This window comes from Mobula hypostoma, chromosome 23 (assembly GCF_963921235.1).
Source record: "Mobula hypostoma chromosome 23, sMobHyp1.1, whole genome shotgun sequence".
Classification (NCBI taxonomy): Eukaryota; Metazoa; Chordata; class Chondrichthyes; order Myliobatiformes; family Myliobatidae; genus Mobula; species Mobula hypostoma.
Window position 1 is genome coordinate 21,852,296 of NC_086119.1, and position 19,755 is coordinate 21,872,050.

At 39.4% G+C, this 19,755-nt stretch overlaps 1 protein-coding gene across 4 annotated transcripts in view; it reads right to left on the minus strand.

Annotated features, from left to right (window-relative positions):
- Positions 1–1,880: 1,880 nt before the first annotated feature.
- Positions 1,881–19,755, minus strand: part of LOC134336956 (sodium-dependent serotonin transporter-like) — a 64,994-nt gene continuing 47,119 nt past the window's right edge. For all 4 annotated transcript variants that reach the window (XM_063031666.1, XM_063031667.1, XM_063031668.1 and 1 more), the window contains 6 exons: positions 19,626–19,738; positions 18,365–18,496; positions 17,294–17,393; positions 15,594–15,694; positions 12,031–12,198; positions 1,881–2,017 (listed from right to left, as the gene is read on the minus strand). In XM_063031666.1, the coding sequence (XP_062887736.1) occupies positions 1,940–2,017; positions 12,031–12,198; positions 15,594–15,694; positions 17,294–17,393; positions 18,365–18,496; positions 19,626–19,738 (692 nt within the window). In that variant the 3' untranslated portion in view covers positions 1,881–1,939. The remainder of the gene's footprint in view (positions 2,018–12,030; positions 12,199–15,593; positions 15,695–17,293; positions 17,394–18,364; positions 18,497–19,625; positions 19,739–19,755) is intronic.

Genomic DNA, 19,755 nt, shown 5'->3' on the forward strand with positions numbered 1-19,755 from the left:
GACTTTCATATGAAGAAAGACTGGATGAACTGGGCATGTACTCGTTGGAATTTAGAAGATTGAGGGGGGATCTGATTGAAACGTATAAGATCCTAAAGGGATTGGACAGGCTAGATGCAGGAAGATTGTTCCCGATGTTGGGGAAGTCCAGAACGAGGGGTCACAGTTTGAGGATAGAGGGGAAGCCTTTTAGGACCGAGATTAGGAAAAACTTCTTCACACAGAGAGTGGTGAATCTGTGGAATTCTCTGCCACAGGAAACTGTTGAGGCCAGTTCATTGGCTATGTTTAAGAGGGAGTTAGATATGGACCTTGTGGCTACAGGGGTCAGGGGGTATGGAGGGAAGGCTGGGGCGGGGTTCTGAGTTGGATGATCAGCCATGATCATAATAAATGGCGGTGCAACTCGAAGGGCCGAATGGCCTACTCCTGCACCTATTTTCTATGTTTCTATGTTTTCACCTGTGCTAATTAGTCTAGTTTTGCACTGTTTATGTTTTGCTTTTAGAGGTAAAGGCAAAATATTTTTAAGCACAATTACATAACTAATGTTACCCTTTAAAGCATTTAGACACAATACCACAAAGTAGTAACTGCATTCTCAATCTCTATTTGTCTTCTTTGCAAAAGAGCATCTAATACGCCCATTGCAAAATTGTACTTCTCACTACATGATGTGAAACCTTGTTCGATCATGAAGTTTTTGACCAGTCTTTTACAGTGATTAAGGACAAAAGCATTTCATAGATAATTGGAATCAGCATGGATCTCTTAATACTTTTATTTGCTTATTTGTAAATTTTAAAACAAAATTTACACCATCTCTGGGATGAATGGAAATACGATATAAAATGTTAACAGATTTAATTGTTTTTAAATAGGTCATTCAGATTTATAAGAACTAATGATTATATGCACCAGATGGCTGCAAAATAACTGTTTAGTTATTCTCATGTTGTGTGATGGAGTTTGCTGTGCCCAAAATGCTTGGAAAGCAGTTTGGGGTGTCTAGAAAATTTGATTAATATGCCATCCAGCAATAAAATTGCTATATATCATTTAACTTTGATACATTTACATATTAAAATACTAATGTTGTTTGATGAGAAAGTACTGGAGTACCCAAATCTATCTTGAAACATACATTGGAAAGCCTTGTAAAATTATATTAATCACTTCTTGCAAAACATTTAAACAGAAAATCCACTTAGTTTATCAAAACAAATGTTTACTATCTATTCCAGTTATGTATCTTTGAGTGACTCTGAATGTTTCTTACTTGTTTATAAAATTTAAATTAAGAAATAAGGCACCCAGAACACATGTGAAGTAATACATCAAATACAACTGCTTCATGGCTGCACAGATTAAAAATGAAAAAAATACAAGTAAATGTGCAAGGTATAACTTAAAATAAACATTACAATCCAACAAAATTCCAGCTTGCATTTGATGCAAATTTATAATTAATTTTGAAATCATGCTTTGGAACACTAGTCATGAAAATAATGCTACATTTTAATGAAAAGTAGTTTCCTATAAATAGAAATATTATTTTCCCAATTAAAATACACAAAATTACATTATAGAACATAGAAACAGTCTGCAGTCACTAATAGTCATCCCTCCTTTATATATAAAAAGTGTAGTATAATGCCCAATGGGCAATAAAAGAGAAACTGGAATGTTCATCTAACTTATCAGTAAGTTTACATTTGTGTGTGAATATGTTTATAATCAATACTTAATGTATACCATTAAAATATGAAGAAAAAAAGTCAATATTTTGAAGGAAATACCGATATCACTAAAGCTGCAGCTTGAAGCTCACTCTGAACGCATTTGTCTTTTACTTTGGGTTCAGGTTTTGATCTTGTGATACCATTTGCTGATCTGAGCAGTCAGTCCAAGAAGCAGAGAGCACCAACAATGGTTTTTTTTAAATAGCGTTCAGATGGACACCAGAATTAGGAGTTTCATTTTCTTGAACTTCAGGAGTTATACTTCTCAAGATCCTCTAAAAACAATCAAAAGAACATTATAAACAGAGATACAAGAGATTGCAAATGCTGGAATCTGGAGCAAAAATGTGAGCTGCTGGAGGGTGTAAGGCAGCATCTATGGAGGGAAACATATTCAACGTGTCAGATTGAGACATTTCATTTGATATTTTTGATATACATTAGCAAGTTACCACTCTTAGGAACATATAAATGGATTTTCTGGTTTACAACAGACCAAACCTCCTCGAAATGGCAGCGAATCCTAACTGAATGCTCATATTCCTGCTTGTCAGTGCCCACCAAGTTTGGTTGAGTTTTGCTGGCAATTTCTTAACTGCATCAGCCGTCACACAAACAAGGACTAAACTACTCAAATTCTCCAGCAGGTTTCTTAATTTGAATGGAAAGGAATGGCTGAGTGGAAAACCTGGTAATTTATTTCCATTTAAGTTTGCTTAAATATTGTGAATGGTTTACAATCATTTTAAATTCCTAAGAATTCTCAATTTTTTAAATTAAATTCTCTAGATGTCAGGGATATTTGCAAGTATCCAAGGTCCTTGATAACTTTAGGGACAAGGTTTTGCCAGTTGTAGAGGGTCTACATAGTTCTCCGTTCAGAGGTTAACTTGTTCTCTGGTTGATTTCTCACTGAAAATTGTCCCAGACTGGATATCAAACATAGTGAATTTAGAAGCAACTCTATACTTGCCATAAAGTCAGCAGTGAGCATGGACAGCAAGTTCTGGCCCATATAAACAAAAAAATCGTCTTTCCACTGTTTTACCAGGATTGCTGTGGTATAGCTAAACTATATTCAACATACATATGTTTTACAAACTATGATCTAATAACTACCCAGTACCTTTTACAGCAAAGGAGCACATTAGCTACTGAGGGCATATTAATTAGTGACCAACACATTTTCTTCTTCAGGAATACTAATTGCTTGGCTTGTCCTCCTGGTCTGCATTTCACAACTCTGACATTGTTGAAGTTTTCTTATATCAGTGTTCTCACTTTAACTGTTCCCATTCATTCATTGACATGATAACTTTGTTTACAGCTCCATCTTTGTTTACGATCTCCATCGTCACCCAGTTTTAACCCCTTCAGAGACATCCATCTTCCCCACCCTACAGTTTAACAAGCTTCTTTTGTCTCTTTTGTAGTTCTGACAGGATCTCTGACTTGAAACGTTGACTATTTCTTCTCTCACTGATACAGCTTGGCCTGAGTATTTCTAGCATTTGTATTGTAGTTTTAGATTAATAGGATCTGTAGTTTAATCTTGATTTTCAGTTTCCTGTTCCAAATTGGTAGTAATTGCTTAAGCTTCCTAGAAACTGTTGTGTCATTGGTTTTTCGCCTGAAGAATACAACACAAATCACTTGTGCAACTTTTAATCAGTTAAACTTAAGTTAATCACTTAAATCATACGTTGTGAAATGTGTTGCTTTGCAGCAGCAGTACATTGCAATACATTATAATAGAAAACCCTATATTACAGTATGTACATAAAAATAAAATTAGTACAAAATGAGAGCCAAGAAAAGTGGGGTAGTGTTCATGAGCTCATTGTCCATTCAGAAATTTACTGGTAGAGGCGAAGAAGCTGTTCCTGAAACATTGTGTGTGTGTGTTTTCAAGCTCCTGTACCTCCTTTTTGATGATAGCAATCAGAAGAGGACATGTCTTGGATGATGGAGGTCCTTAATGATGGATGCCACCTTTTGAATATGTTCTTGTTGCTGAGGAGACTAGTGCCCATGATGGAACTGGCTGAATTTACAAATCTCTGCAGCTTTTTTTGATCCTGTGCAATGACCCCTCCATACCAGACAGTAAAGCAACCAGTTAGAATGTTCTCTACAGCACAGTCATAGAAATTTGCAAGAGTCTTTGGTGATACACCAAGTCTCCTTAAACTCCTTGTGAAATATAGCTGTTGTTACAGAATGGGAACAGAAATAGGCCCCAAGGTCCACAATGTTGGGCTAAATCAAAAAACCCAAAACAACCAATCCCTTCAATCTACACAATGTCCACATCCCTCCATCTTCCTCATATTCAAGTGCCTATTGAAACGTCTCTAAAAAGCCTCTAAATGTATTTGCCTCTACCACCATACCAGGCCGTGCATTCCCGGCATCCACCACTCTTGAGTAAAATACATCCTCTGTGAACTTACCTCCTCTAAACTTCAATGCATGCCCTCTGGTGTTAGACATTTCTACCCTGGGAAAAAGATACTCTGTCTATCTATGCCTCTCAATCTTATAAACCTCTATCAGATTTTCCCTCAGCCTCCGCCACTCCAGAGAAAACAGCCCAAGATTGTCCAGCTTTTCATGATAGCACATGCTCTCTAAACCAGACTGCATCCTGGTAAACAACTTCTGCACCCTCTCCAAAGCCTCAACATCCTTCCTATAGTGGGGCAACCAGAATTGTATGGAATACCCCAGATGTGGCCAAACCAGATAACAAATTTGCAACATAACGTCTTGACTTTTGAACTCAAAGCCTCAACTAATAAAAGCAAGCATTTCATAAGCCTTCTTAACCACCCTATTGAACTGTGTAGCCACTTTGAACTCGGACACCAAGATATCTCTGCTCAGCAATAATGTTAAGGATCTTGCCCTTAACAGTGTACTGTCTCCTTGCGTAAACTCGAGGAATTCTGCAGATGCTGGAAATTCAAGCAACACACATCAAAGTTGCTGGTGAACACAGCAGGCCAGGCAGCATCTCTAGGAAGAGGTACAGTCGACGTTTCAGGCCGAGACCCTTCGTCAGGACTAACTGAAGGAAGAGCTAGTAAGAGATTTGAAAGTGGGAGGGGGAGGGGGAGATCCAAAATTATAGGAGAAGACAGGAGGGGAAGGGATGGAGCCCAGACCTGGACAGGTGATTGGCAAAAGGGATATGAGAGGATCATGGGACAGGAAGCCCCGGGAGAAGGAAAAGGGGGAGGGGGGGAAACCCAGAGGATGGGCAAGGGGTATAGTCAGAGGGACAGAGGGAGAAGAAGGAGAGAGAGAGAGAGAGAGAGAATGTGTATATAAATAAATAACGGATGGGGTACGAGTATATAAATAAATAACAGATGGGGTACAAGATGAAGCCACACTCAGGTTGGAGGAACAACAGCTTATATTCCTTCTGGGTAGCCTCCAACCTGATGGCATGAACATTGACTTCTCTAACTTACGCTAATGCCCCATCTCCCCCTCGTACCCCATCCGTTATTTATTTATATACACACATTCTTTCTCTCTCTCTCTCTCTCCTTTTTCTCCCGCTGTCTATACCCCTTGCCCATCCTCTGGGTTTCCCCCCCTCCCCCTTTTCCATCTCCCTGGGCCTCCTGTCCCATGATCCTCTCATATCCCTTTTGCCAATCACCTGTCCAGCTCTTGGCTCCATCCCTCCCCCTCCTGTCTTCTCCTATCATTTTGGATCTCCCCCTCCCCCTTCCACTTTCAAATCTCTTACTAGCTCTTCCTTCAGTTAGTCCTGACGAAGGGTCTCAGCCTGAAACGTCGACTGTACCTCTTCCTAGAGATGCTGCCTGGCCTGCTGCGTTCACCAGCAACTTTGATGTGTGTTGCTACTGTCTCCTTGCATTTGCCCTACCAAGATGCAACACCTCACCTTTATCTAAGTTAAGCTCCATCTACCATTTCTTTGCCAATATCTGCATCTGCTTTATGTCCCACTGTATTGTTTGCCAGTTTTCTACACTATTCACAACTCCACCAATCTTAGTATCATTTTCATCCAGAACTTTCACATAGCAAAGAGCAGTTGTCCCAGCACAGATCCCAGTGAAACAATACTAATTATGGACCTCCAGTTTGAATAAGTCCCTTTGACCATTACCCTTTGTCTTCTAAATCCCAACTGATAATTTGTCGCTGATCTCATGCATCTTAATCTTCTCAATTAGCCTTTATCAAACGCTTTACTGAAATCCATGTAGACAACCACTGCTCTATCTTCATCAATCTCTCTCCTCACCTTGTCAAAAAACTGAATCAAGTTAGTTTGACACAACTTATCCTGCACAAAGCCATGCTGGCTCTTCCTGTTGTGTCTTCTTTGTAGTTTGTTCAATATGTTGGGCCCAAGATAGATCTTCAGAGATGCTGACACCTAGGAAATAAAAATGCTCATCTTTTCCACTGCTGCTCCCTCTGAGGACTGGTGTGTGTTTCCTCACCTTCTCCTTCCTGAAGTCCTCAATCAATTCCTTAGTCTTAATGATGCTCTGTACAAGAATGTTGTTGTGACACCACTCAACCAACTGATCTGTCTCACTCCCATATGCCTCTTCTTCACCATCTGAAATTCTGCTAATAATAATTGTGGCATTGGCAGATTTATAGATAGCACTTGAGTTGTACTTAGCTACACAGGCGTGGATGTAGAGAGTAGAGAAGTGTACTGAGCACGCATCCTTGAGATGCACCAGTGTTGACCGTCAGCGAGGCGATGTTATTTACAATCTGATAATCGAAGTAGCATGTGAGAAGGGGTGGGAACCATTTGAAAAGAACAAATCTTGTCAGTGAGTTTTACGTGAGCCAATAAAAAGCAGCAAGGTGCAAGTGGAGTGGCCATTGTTGGAGTGGTCAGGAACTGGAACTAAAGCTGATTGTATTGGGGTGCCATGGTAGTGTAAGAGTTAATGTCATTTTACAGCTCTGGGCAGAGCTCAGCATTCATTTCCTGCATCCTCTAAGAAAGAGTGTATTTTTCCCTTATGTGCGTGTGTTTCCTCCAAGTGCTCTGGTATCTGCCCACGGTCCAAAGACGAACTGGTTAATTGGTCATCGTAAATTGTCCTGTGATTAGGTTAGGGGTTAAGCTGATGTTTTTCTGGGCGGAGTGGCTCAGTGAGCTAGGTGGACCTGTTCCACGCTGTATCTCTTAAAAAAAAATTATTTTTAAAAAATACTCAGGATCATCTGGGATGCTGTGTCCTCAGATGAAACTTTTACTCTGGAGGTCACACCCAGAATGCAGGCTTCAGATAGTAGATGAGTGATCTCCAGGAGATGTAAGGGGAGGGTTCCTCTGCAACCATTCCCCTCAGCAAAAAATATACCTCTTTGGATACTGCTGGGGGGAGAATGATTCATCAGGGCACAGTAGCAGCAGCCGGGGGAATGGCACTATGGTCAACTCTGAGGCTCAGCAGAGAAGGAGAAAATTAGCCAGTGTGACAGTGATAGGAGACTTGATGGTTACAGGTTGGACAAGAGATTCTGTGGCTGCAAAAGAGACACCAGGATGGTGTGTTGCCTCCCAGTTGCTAAGGTCCAGAATGTCTTGGAACAGCTGCAGAATATTCTCAAGGAGGAGAGTGAGAGGTTGTGGTACCAATAACAAGTAGAAAGGGGATAGAAATCCTGAACAGAGAGCATAAGGAATTAGGAAAGGGGCTGAGGAGCAGGATGTCCAAAGTAATAATCTCTGGATTATTCCTGATGCCACGTTCTAGTCAGGGCAGGAAACCATAGAAACCATAGAAACTACAGCACAGAAACAGGCCTTTTGGCCCTTCTTGGCTGTGCTGAACCATTTTCTGCCTAGTTCCGCTGACCTGCACACGGACCATATCCCTCCATACACCTCCCATCCATGTATCTGTCCAATTTATTCTTAAATGTTAAAAAAGAACCCGCATTTACCACCTCGTCTGGCAGCTCATTCCATACTCCCACCACTCTCTGTGTGAAGAAGCCCCCACTAATGTTCCCTTTAAACTTTTCCCCCCTCACCCTAAACCCATGTCCTCTGGTTTTTTTCTCCCCTTGCCTCAGTGGAAAAAGCCTGCTTGCATTCACTCTATCTATACCCATCATAATTTTATATACCTCTATCAAATCTCCCCTCATTCTTCTACGCTCCAGGGAATGAAGTCCCAACCTATTCAACCTTTCTCTGTAACTGAGTTTCTCAAGTCCCGGCAACATCCTTGTAAACCTTCTCTGCACTCTTTCAACCTTATTTATATCCTTCCTGTAATTTGGAATAGAATGATAGTACAGATTAAGGAGTTCTGGTGCAGTTGGTCGGGTTTCATGTTCTTAGATCACTGGAACCTCTTCTAGGACAGAGATGACATGTACAAGAGGGACAGGTTGCACCTAAACTGGAGGGGAACTAATATCTTAGCTGAGAGGTTTGCTAGTGCTACTTGGAAGGGTTTAAACTAATTTGGCAAGGGGATGGGAAACACAGCACCAAGTCAGAGAATAGAAGGATGGAGAGGAAGGTAGATGTCAGGGCCAGTAAAAACAGGCAAGAACAAAGTAATAGAATTGATGGGACAGATAGTTTGAAGTGTGTCTATTGTAATGCTGGAGTGTTGTAGGTAAAAGTGATGACAAGAGCATAGATCGGTACATGGAATAATGATGTTCAGAGAAGGACAAGAATGGGTGCTTCATGTCTCAGGGTTTCGATGTTGTAGAAAAGTTAAAGGTAAAAGAGGTGGTTGGGGAGTTGCATGACTAATCAGGGACAATCACTTCTGCATTCAGAAGGATCATAATGGAGTTTATACAGGGAAAACTCAAAAATAGGAAGGATGCAATCACTCTGGGATTGTACTGCAGACCCCCAAAAGCCACCAGAACTCTGGGGGAACATATTTATTTATTTAGTGATACAGCATGAAGTAGGCCCTTCTGGCCTTTGAGCAAAGCCACCCCAGCTACCCTGATAAACCGTAACCTAATCATAGGACAATTTACAATGACTGCGCGGAGGAAACTAGAGCACTACGATAAAACCCATGCATTCCACGGGGCGGATGTACAGATGCTCCTCGCATAATGGCACCGTTTCTGAACTCCAAGCTGCAATAGTGTCATACCAACCACTATGCTACCATGGCTCCCATGAAGAAAAGGTGTAAAAACAATAGGGGTGTTTTCATGGGGGACTTCAACTTCCCTCATAAACTGTAACCTCCTTAGTGCAGCAAGAGGCTTAGATGGGGTAGAATGTTAGGTGCACCTCAGAGTGTTTCTTAAATCAACATGTAGATAGTTCTATAAGAGGAATCTAGTGTTTGGTAATGGGCCTGGCCAGGTGATTGACCTTTCATTGGGTGAGCAGTTGGGGAACAGTGACCACAACTCAAATTTTAAGACAGCTATAAATAAGAAAGAGTATGGACCCTGCAGGAGAATATTAAACTGGAGCAGGGGAAATTATAAGTGTGTTCAGTAGGAACAAAAAAAGAGTTCATTGGGAACAGCTGTTTTTGGGCAAGTCCACAACCAACATGTGGAGGGTGCATAAAGACCAACTGCACAGAGTACAGGACAGGTATGTTCCAGTCAGAAGCAAGGACAAGGGTGGCAAGGTAGGAGAACCTTGGATGTCGAGGGAAGTGATGAATTTAGTCAAGAAGAGAAAAGTATGTAAAACTTAGGAAGTTAGAATCAAACAGAGCCCTTGAGGGTTATAAAGCTAGAAAAGAACTTGAGAAGGAAATTAGGAAAGCCAGGCGGGCCCATGAAAAGTCCTGGCAAGTAGGATTAAAGAGAATACCAAGGCATTCTGTATATACATCAGAAACAAGAGGATAACTAGAGAGAGAGTGTGACCACTCAAGGATAAAAGGCGGGGGGGTGGGGGGGGATATTTACTTGGATTTGAAGGATGTGGCTGCAAGGAGAAGGACTTGGAGGATAGGGAGATCAGTGCCAAGAATATTAATATGCTAGGACACTTTGAAGTAAAGGAGGAAGTAGTATTGGGTTTCTTGAAGAGCATCAAGGTGGATAAGTTCCAGGGTCTGATGGGATATAGCCCAGATTTGTGAGAGGCAAGGGAAGAGACTGATGGGGCCTTTGTGTCTTCTTTAACCATAGATAAGGTTCTGGAGGACTGATGAATAGATAATGTTATTCCATTGTTCAAGAAAGGAACCAGGGATAAAACTGGAAACTATAGAACATCAAGTCTCACGTTGACTGTAGAGAAGTTACTGGAGAGAATTCTTAGGGATGAGATTTATGAGTATTTGGAAAACCATGGCCTGAATTGAGGAGAACCAGTGTGGCTTTGTGCTGGGCAAGTCGTGTCTTACTAACTTGACTGAGTTTTTTGACAAAGATGTTTGATGAAGGTTGTCTACATGGACTTTAGTAAGGCGTTTGACAAGATCCCTCATAAGAGACTCATCCAGAAAATTAAGATATACGAGATCAGTAGTGAATTGACCATTTGGATTCAGAACTAGCTTGCCCATAGAAGACAGACGGTAGTGGTCAAAGTGACTTATTCGAGCTGGAGGTGTGTGCTTAGTGTTGTTCTACAGGGATCTGTACCGTGACCTCTGCTGTTTGTGATGTACATAAATGGCCTGATGAAAATTTAAATGGGGGGGGGGGTGGTTAGGAAGTTTGCAGATGATACTTAGATTGGAGGAGTTGTGGATAGTGTAGATGACTGGCAAAGAATACAACAGTATACACTGGTTCCAATGACGCTGGACAACACCAAACTGCAGTTTGTGCACCTCTACTACTACCTCTAACTCTAACTCCAGCCTGGACCTTGACTGACAAGCATATCCAGGTTGAGACTTTGCGTGCTGCCGCTAGATTTCCTGTCTCTATTTCCCCCACCACCACTCTGCAATCGTGCGTCTCTCAGGCCCTACCATCAGCTCTTGGGACCTTGGAGCCTCCACCTTCATCCCACCCCTCCTTTCCTGAACAACCTAACCTTCCCCCAACACTACCAACCCTCGTCCCCCCCTCTGATTCCAGCTTTCATCTGTGCCAGGTCTTTACAATTCCCTCTGACCTTTCCCTCACTGAGGCAGAATGTTCTGTCCTCAGTAAGGGCCTCGCCTTTGTCCCCTATGCCTGCACCCCTGAATTCCACACCCACCATGACATTGAACACTTCTTCTGTCATCTCCATGTCTACTTCTTTGGCAAGGGTTCTCCAGTCTGCACCAATGATCCCATCTTCAACCCTCCTCCTCTTCCTGGACACCATACTCTGGATCTTTTCATTGCTAACTGCCAACAAGATATCAACCATCTTGCCTTTAACATTCCTCCCTCCTTCTGAATTCGCTGGTCTTGACCCCATCCCAATCCCACCATCAAACTCGCTCCTTTCTGGACAATAGCCCCAACCAGTTCCCTTCCACCTCCACTCTCCTCCGTCTGGCAGAACTGGTCCTCAACCTCAATAATTTCTCCTTTGGCTCCTCCCACTTCCTTCAAACAAAAGATTTAAGGGTTAGGAAGGAGTTTCCACTACTGTTAATTCTGCCCAATATTATCATTTATCAGCTGTAACGACTGGCTGTCTTTAGTTGTGAATGTTCAATTGTTCTTTGTTATCAGTCCTGATGAATTTAATAAAGTTAAACTAGATTGTGTGTGAATGGGGAATGGTTCAGAGGTATAGACAAGTGTTACCAACTGGAAAAAAAAACTATCAAAATAGGCAAATAGTTGGATAATACAGATTTAAGGTCTTTAGCCAAATTAGCTGCTTATGACTGTAGAGTTAGGTTGTGAAAATCTATTGCTAATTGTCCTTAATGTTCTACAGCAACTCCTTGATAAATTGTGTGAGGACAACTTAGAAATGTCAGTATCGTTGAGTTCAAATGCAATAGGCTTTTTCCTTTTTTATTATCAATAATCTTGGTGCTGTACTCTTGATCAGGACCGTTGATTCTTAATAATGAGGCTGTCCAGGATTACCAAAGTCTCAAAATTGAGCTGACCAAGGCTCCATTATGAACAGTAGGACTATTGGCTAAGCGAAGGTAGAACTGAAGGCTGTTGGATACCTATAGAAATTTTTTGAAAAAGGTTCAAAGAAATGTACTGACAGTAAAGGAATAGTGGAAACTGTACAAATCCATTTTACATCCCAAACAGACTATCAAACACATCTCAAAATAATAATTGTTTCAGAGTTCCTTCTTTATGCCAATTATTAAAACAATAATAAATGTCTGCCACATACCTCTTTAAATGTCCCTGGAGTAATAATGATCTTGTAAACCATATAAGATGGAACACAAATAACTGATGAAATCCCCAAGAAATAGCCAACCACTGCAGTCCAATAAGGGTAGGTATAGTCAAAGAGCTTAACTTCTGGTTGAGTTGACAGGAAACCAATGATGATGAACTGTTGAAAAAACAGGACAAACATCAGTGAGGAGAGAATTAAAAAAAAAATCTAATCGGGTGTAACTCTCTAATTAGAAAGAAAATCAACAGTAATACTAAGAAATGTTTTGTTTCCGATCAATTTGAAGTGTGATTAAGCATTCAAATAAGTAGCATTTTTTAAAGAGAAGATGTGCAGTTGTGTTAAATATTAGTTTAATATTGAGTGCTTGCATATCAGACCCAACATAGGTTGATACTGTTGAGTTTCCAAAGACATCTTCAAATAATTCTGTTAATTCCACTCCCAGAAGATTTTCTCTCCAAAAGCAGCTTAGTTATATCAGTGATTACCGTGTTCAACATTTTATGGCCAAGTTATTTTTGTGACGAAGCACAAGAAGAATGCTCGCTATTTGTTTTATAATTGCAATGAATAAAGATTTTAAATTTACCTTAACACAAATCAGACAGTTCTCAGGCTGGGAACATTGAACAACTATTGAGTAGTTCAATGTCATATTGAAGTTTGCTGATGACACCACCGAATCAAAGGTGGTGAAGAATCAGCATATAGGAGTGAGACTGAAAACCTGGTTGAGTGGCGCCACAACAACCTCTCACTCAATGTCAGCAAGACCAAGGAGCTGGATATTGATTTCAGGAGGAAATCGGAGATCCATGAACCCCACCTCAGTGGGCAATTAGAGGTGGAGAGGGTCAGCAACTTTAAATTCCTCAGTGCTATAATTTCAGAGGATCTGACCTGGATCAACTAAGTAATTGCAATTACGAAGAAAGCACGGCAGCACCTCTGCTTCCTTGGAAGTTTGCAAAGATTTGGAATGTGTTGCGGAGAGTATAGTGACTGGTTGCAGCACAGCATGGTAAGGAAACACCAACACCCTTGAATGGAAAGTACTTCTAAAGGTAGTGAATACGGCCCAATCCATCACAGGTAAAACCCTCTCCACCACTGAGCACATCTACATGGAGTGCTGTCACAGGAAAGCAGCATCCATCATCAGGGACCCCCACCTTGTCACTGGGTCTTGTTCCCTTCTCACTGCTGCCATCAGGAAGGTGGTACAGGAGCCTCAAGGCTCACACCACCAGGTCCAGGAACAGTTATTACCCCTCAACGATCAGGCTCCTGAACCAGTTGGGATAACTTTACTCACCCTATCACTGAACTGTTCCCACAACCTACGGACACTTTCAAGGGCTCTTCATCTCATGTTATTGATATTTATTGCTTATTTATTTATTATTATTTTCTTTTGTCTACACAGTTTGTTGTCTTTTGCACATTTGTTGTTTGTCCAATTGGATGCAGTCTTTCATTAATTCTATTACGGCTCTTGGATTTACTGAGTATGCCCGCAAGAAAACAAATCTCGGGGTCGTATATGTACCTGTATAATAAATTTACTTTAAACTGACTTTTTTTCTGTAGGTGCTAACTAAATTGCTGAGTATTTGCAGTACCTTCTCGGTTTTATTTCAGATTTGCCTTTTTTTTAAATTAACTTTCATTAATACAAATTTCCGATGCTGTCTTTTTTTTTAAATCACCAGTGAATTCTAGTTGCAAAGAGCCTTACAGTTCTCAAATAAAGTATCCTGTTGGTAGAAAGCTACCTCAAGTTACATATTAGGAGACAGCTCTTGCCACCAGTTCTTTGATGAGCAGCAGAGATGAGGTAAAACAGGAAGACGAGAAACGAATAAGGCAACTTAAGCAGCCCTTTCCTCTCCAGAGCCTCTTATAATCATGACTAGTGCAACAGCATTAACTATGATCTCAAGCCTCAACTGATCCAAGACTAACATTCACTTCGATGCTCACTATCATAGCTTAGCAACACTGAAAAATAATGGATATTCAAACTTTTGAAACCAATTTAATAAATGAGAGCATGGTATCTGATGTGGTCAAGTCAACCAAAATCCCATATTGCCTGTCCTTATGCCCCAATACAGTGTTGCCTGGTGCTGGTGGAAGACTACAAGTCTTCCATCTACAAGTGAAGATGGGTGCAAATGGCCTTGAAGGTCAGATTCATTTAGCTCCAATCCTAGATCTGGTAGGGCAACACTAGTCTAGAATCAAGGACCGTTTTTATCTCATTGTTGTAAGACTATTGTATGGTTACCTAGTACAATAAAATGGACTTGTGACTTCACACCTTACTTCTACCTACACTGCACTTCCTCTGTGAATGTAATACTTCATTCCTTCAGTGTTATTGTTTTCCCTTGTACTACATCAATGTACTTCTGTAATGAATTGATCTGTTTGAATGGTATGCAAGTTTTTCACTGTTTCTTGTCACGTTTGACAATAATAATCCAATTTATCAATATACTTTGGCTGGCAGATAGTACGCAAAGGAAGGCATTGAAGGATAGGTAGGGATGAAATAACTTGTGAAGAACATGAAGTGAACGTGTGGATGTCAATACTGGATTTCATAAATAAGGTATTGATGGGAATATCATTGCAACATTAGATTGCTTTGACAGCAAACTAGTTGGAGATGTGTCTTTTATGGGCAGCGCTTGTAATACTGTATTCATTCATGAATGCTTCTTCCCAATTCAAAATGGGACAGTTGCTTCCTTTGATTCAGTGCAGGTGATATGTGTCAGTGAGGATTTGTTTTCTAGATATCGTCATCTTAAACAGTTTAAGTGTACTGAAATGTTCAACAAATAGCAAGGTGAAAAGAAATAAGGAAACCTGCTTTTGAGAGATGCTGATTAGATTCAAGGATAAAAATTAAACTGAGAATTCCTCTGTTTAAGAAAAATGCCATGGAATCTTGTATAACAATCTGAACAATGTGGATACATATAGTCAAAAATAAGGCTTTAACTCGTGATCTAAGCAAGCATGAGGCTTAACACTGAAATATTGAAAAGTATATTTTCAAGAGGCATAGAGAAATTTTGCACTGTCACAGCTGTTATTAAGATGTAATGAATTGCTCTATCAAAGGTAGATTTAACCAACATTGGAAAGGTACTACTTAATAACCATTATAATAATTTGTTTTCCAGGTCCTTAAGTCTATTTGCTTAAGTGTATTTGATGATCTCTTTTCCAACTACTATCATTGATTTTACATGAATTGAACCATTACAAATGAATTTCACTGTGTGCAAACCTACAACAAACATGTTTCAACGTATGCTGACCAGAATGCACATAAAGATAATTTTGATCTAGCATGGGATCATTTCAGGCTGGGATTTAAGAGCAGTATCACAGTCCTGAAGATAACAAAGGGTATTGCCTGAAGAAATGTTTTACCAACAAAGAAAGGCTATCACTTTCCCATACTCTGATACAAGTGGTATGATTTAACAACCCAGGGAGGAATTCATAACAAGTTAGCCAAATAATCTTACCAGAAGGAAAAGTGGGCTAATGGCGACCCAGCATATTTGCCAGAACAAGCCTGGACTGAAACCGAGCATCTCTTTAATATCCCGGCAAAAACGCTTCATTCCTAAAACAGTGAGAGGAGAAAAAGTGAACATGAAACAAGCTCAACAGTTCATAGTTCTAAGTAATGGTCTCCAGCCTGAAACATTGAGCTATTTCGCCCAATATTTCCAGCACATTTTATTTTTCTTGGCTCTGAGTTTCTCATCTATATTAACCAATGCAATTTAGTTTTTCCATAAGAAATGCAAAATCCCAGTAAACTCAAGCCACCTAGTCCCAGCAATATCCATGTGATAGTATAGGCAGTCCCCGGGTTACGAATGAGATTCGTCCTAAGTCTGCCTTAAGTTGAATTTGTTGGTAAGTCAGAACAGGTACATACGGTTCTTATTTGGCATCAGTTAGTCAAATGTTTGTCTTAGTATATAGTATATATTTTACCTTTCTATGCATATAAAACACTTAAGAACCTCCCTCCTCAATAATTTTTTCAACCTTTCAGGAAAATCACTCGCAACACTTACATCGGTACTTGCTGCTTCACCTTGTACTTTAACATTATGTAAATTCGCCCTCACTTTGAAACGATTGAACCAACCCCTACTCGCAACAAATTCTTCATCACAATCACCTTCACTTGCTGCACGTGCAGCTTTTAAATCATTGAAAAGGCTTCGACCCTTTTCTTGCACTAAAGGTTAATAGGCATATTACGCTGATTTTGATCGCTTAACCAAATTATCAATAGCCTTTCCATTTCAATAATTAAACCACTGCGTTGCTTAGTAATAATGGTAGCTTTCATCGGGGCAGGGCCTTTCACGTGCTCCATTGTTCTCACTTTATCCTTTAAAATTGTTCCAATCGTTGACTGACTGTAGCCTAAACGCCTTTCCAATGACCGATGGTGTTTCACCTCTTTCTGATCGCTTTATTATTTCCACTTTATTTTCAATCGTGATCGTTTTCCTTTTCTTTGATGCATCATCAGCACTTGCATCGGATTTACGCTTGTGTGCGTTTGTTATTACGAACCATTGTACTTAACTCAAATTTTTAATATAATAGGCTTTACCGCAGTCCATTCGTAAGTACAAGTTGTCCGTAAATCGGACGTTCTTAATCCGGGGACTTACCGTATATAATATATTTGGTTTAATCCTATTTACAAGTAGCATAGTGTAAGTAGAATACTCATTCCAAAAGTGTTATGAAATTAATTTTCCATCAATGCCCTCGTTTCACTTTCCTGCTTATTTCCTACATTCCTTATTAATTCCATTATTCTATCCTTCATGAAGCTCTGTTATTCCAGATTGTTAACCTAAATTTTACAAAGATTCTTATGAAAATAGCAACTTGAAACGAGATTTTTTTTTTGCTTAGTTGATCTACTGCATACTCATGATTAGATTCCCCTTCCATTTCATCGAATCCAAAGGATATTTCCTTCATAGTTTCTCCTGTATACTTAAAGCTCCATCTAAATAGAACACACACTTTAAAGAAGTCTCATTTCAATTTTGGGTTTACAATTGATTATCTTGTATTCATAATTCCAAGTAGCATGGTGTAATAATACTCATGTTGGTGGAAATATCTAATCTTTACCCCACCTTGCTGCATTTGACATCTATCTTGCAAATGTATAGTTACTTACCATAAAACCATGATACAGCTATTGATTCCAGAAACACCACAGCAATAATAGCAGCACCTGTAGCATATTCTTCAAAGAATTTAACCACATATGCCCCACCCTGAAATGACAGACGTAAATGTTGTGAATGCACTCCAGGGTAGAGGAACATTAGAATAAAAATTCAGTAATATCATTGGACCTGAATTTCAGCAGTGGAGTATGTTTATATACTCATATTACTTGCTTAGCGCAACCAAATGAGGACGATGAATTTCTGATATGCATTTATAGTAAAAATTTATGACTACCTTCACAGGATTTAGATGCCTTAAGTGGGTTTGTTAAATAATCATGAAAATATATCTATTTAGAACAGGCTTCATTTTATTAGGAGAATTATGTTATGTATAGAAAACTGGGTTCCCAAGAGGGATTTCAGCTTTTTGCCAATTGGAAAATAATGTGGAAGAGGATCTATTTCCATTTACTTTCCAATACAATAAGTAAAAAACAAAGCCACTTTCCATTTCAAGTGCTGCCTCAAATTAATTGTTGTTAACTCAAATCTTATTCTAAATAATATTGTCTAACTCATTAGTATGTAATTTTGCACTACTGGAATCCAAATGCTCCCTCAACATCATATTTACTTAAAATTAGGCTAAAAGGAATTTTAAAATTTATTTACAGCCCAAAATGTGACCACTAGAGTAGTTCAAGCTGATCTTTTGCCCCATCTTTTCCTCACTGCTCTTCTGCTTCAAATGCTTCATTATTTCGTGAGAGAATAACATTAATGAAAAGTTTTCAAGTTTGCTTGCAAGCATAATATTCTTCAGATTGTTGAAGTTAAAACAAAGATATGAAATATTAAACAAACAAGCTTCAAACTTAAGAATAAATGAATTGCCCCTAGTGTATCACAGTGAGCATTTTTGCAAGAAGTAAACTGTGATAAGGCAAAATGCAAACCATATTTGCTTAATTTAGAAATTACTGGCAGAAGCGAAAATATATCTCAAATTTGATTAGAAGACAAGGAAAGCCATCTGTAGTACACCATGATTAAAATTAAACCTTTGCACTTACATATGTGAGAGTGCTCATAGCTCCCAAAAAGCAAACCACAACTAGGCCAAGCACAAACCATTCGCGGCGATTTCTAAGTAACACAGAATATTCATCCAATACCGCTGTTATCACTCCTTCCAGACCTGCAAACTAATTAAAAACAAAAACATCTTAACTAAATAACAAGCACCAAGATTTTTACCACTAGGCAAAATATCTCTTAGCAACTGTTATTGTGCAATATTACATGTATATTGTCGTTACTGTAAAACTTCTGTCTACGATTATTATGATTATGTATAGTAAGTGAAAAGGCAGTAATGATTTGGATATGAGAGTAATCAGTTTTAAATATTTATTTAATGATATCATAGGGTTTCTGAAACTAAACCACAGGTGGACAATGGAAAGCAGTTACTTTAATTATCCAACAGGTATCCCAGTCTTTACTTTCCGCTTAGAGACATAATGCAGCTAGGAACGTAAATAATACACACCACTACACAATGGATTAGGCATAAGGTATAAGGTCCAAGTTATTTACTAACACTGCTTTTTTAGTATGAAGTTCTTTTGCAAGCATTACCAGTCAAAGTTAAATGAAAACGAATGCTATTGTTCTTTGTGATTTAACAGAATATAAAAAGCATATGTCATTTGATTCCAACTGTGTCTGGGTTACAAACGTCCACCCTGTACTTACAAGTGAGCATTTGGGAGACCAGTGGGATGGATAGGGATGTTTTGGCAACATTTTCTGCCACACTTCTTTCCACACTCAGCCACACCCAGAAGTTGAAGGGAAACAAGAAGAGCCGGGAGCACTGAGGAGATTTACTCACCAAGTCAGTGAGACTGGCTTGCAGCTGCTCACTCTCCTATCATAGCTGTTACTGATATTCACCCCTACGTAACTTTTTGCATTTCTTACTTAATAACAGTTCAGTTTATGAACAGTTCTCACAAACAGTGTTGTAACCTTGATTACTGCCTGTACTTACATTGTAAATGTCTCAGGTAACATTCCCAAACTGTGTTCTCAAAAGCACAACTGCAGCCCTTTTCAACTCTGGCAAATTATAATGAAAATACACACAGCTAGATACAATGTTCTGTGCAGTGTGGATTCAGTTAACAGGGCCATTTTCAATAAGTTAACATTAAATGTTTAATGACTTCATGCAAACCCCTTCTGATATGTTTAGAACCATGTTGAAATACAAAGTACATTCATAGTATTAAAAGCACAGAAAATTTCAGCAGATGCCCAATTTCTTACCGTGCTGTCTAAACCCAGAGTGATCAGCATTAAGAAAAATATTATGGCAAAAAATGTTGATGCAGGCATGTTGGCCATTGCCTCTGCATAAGTGATGAAAAGTAGACTGGGCCCTAGAGGCAGGAGAAAA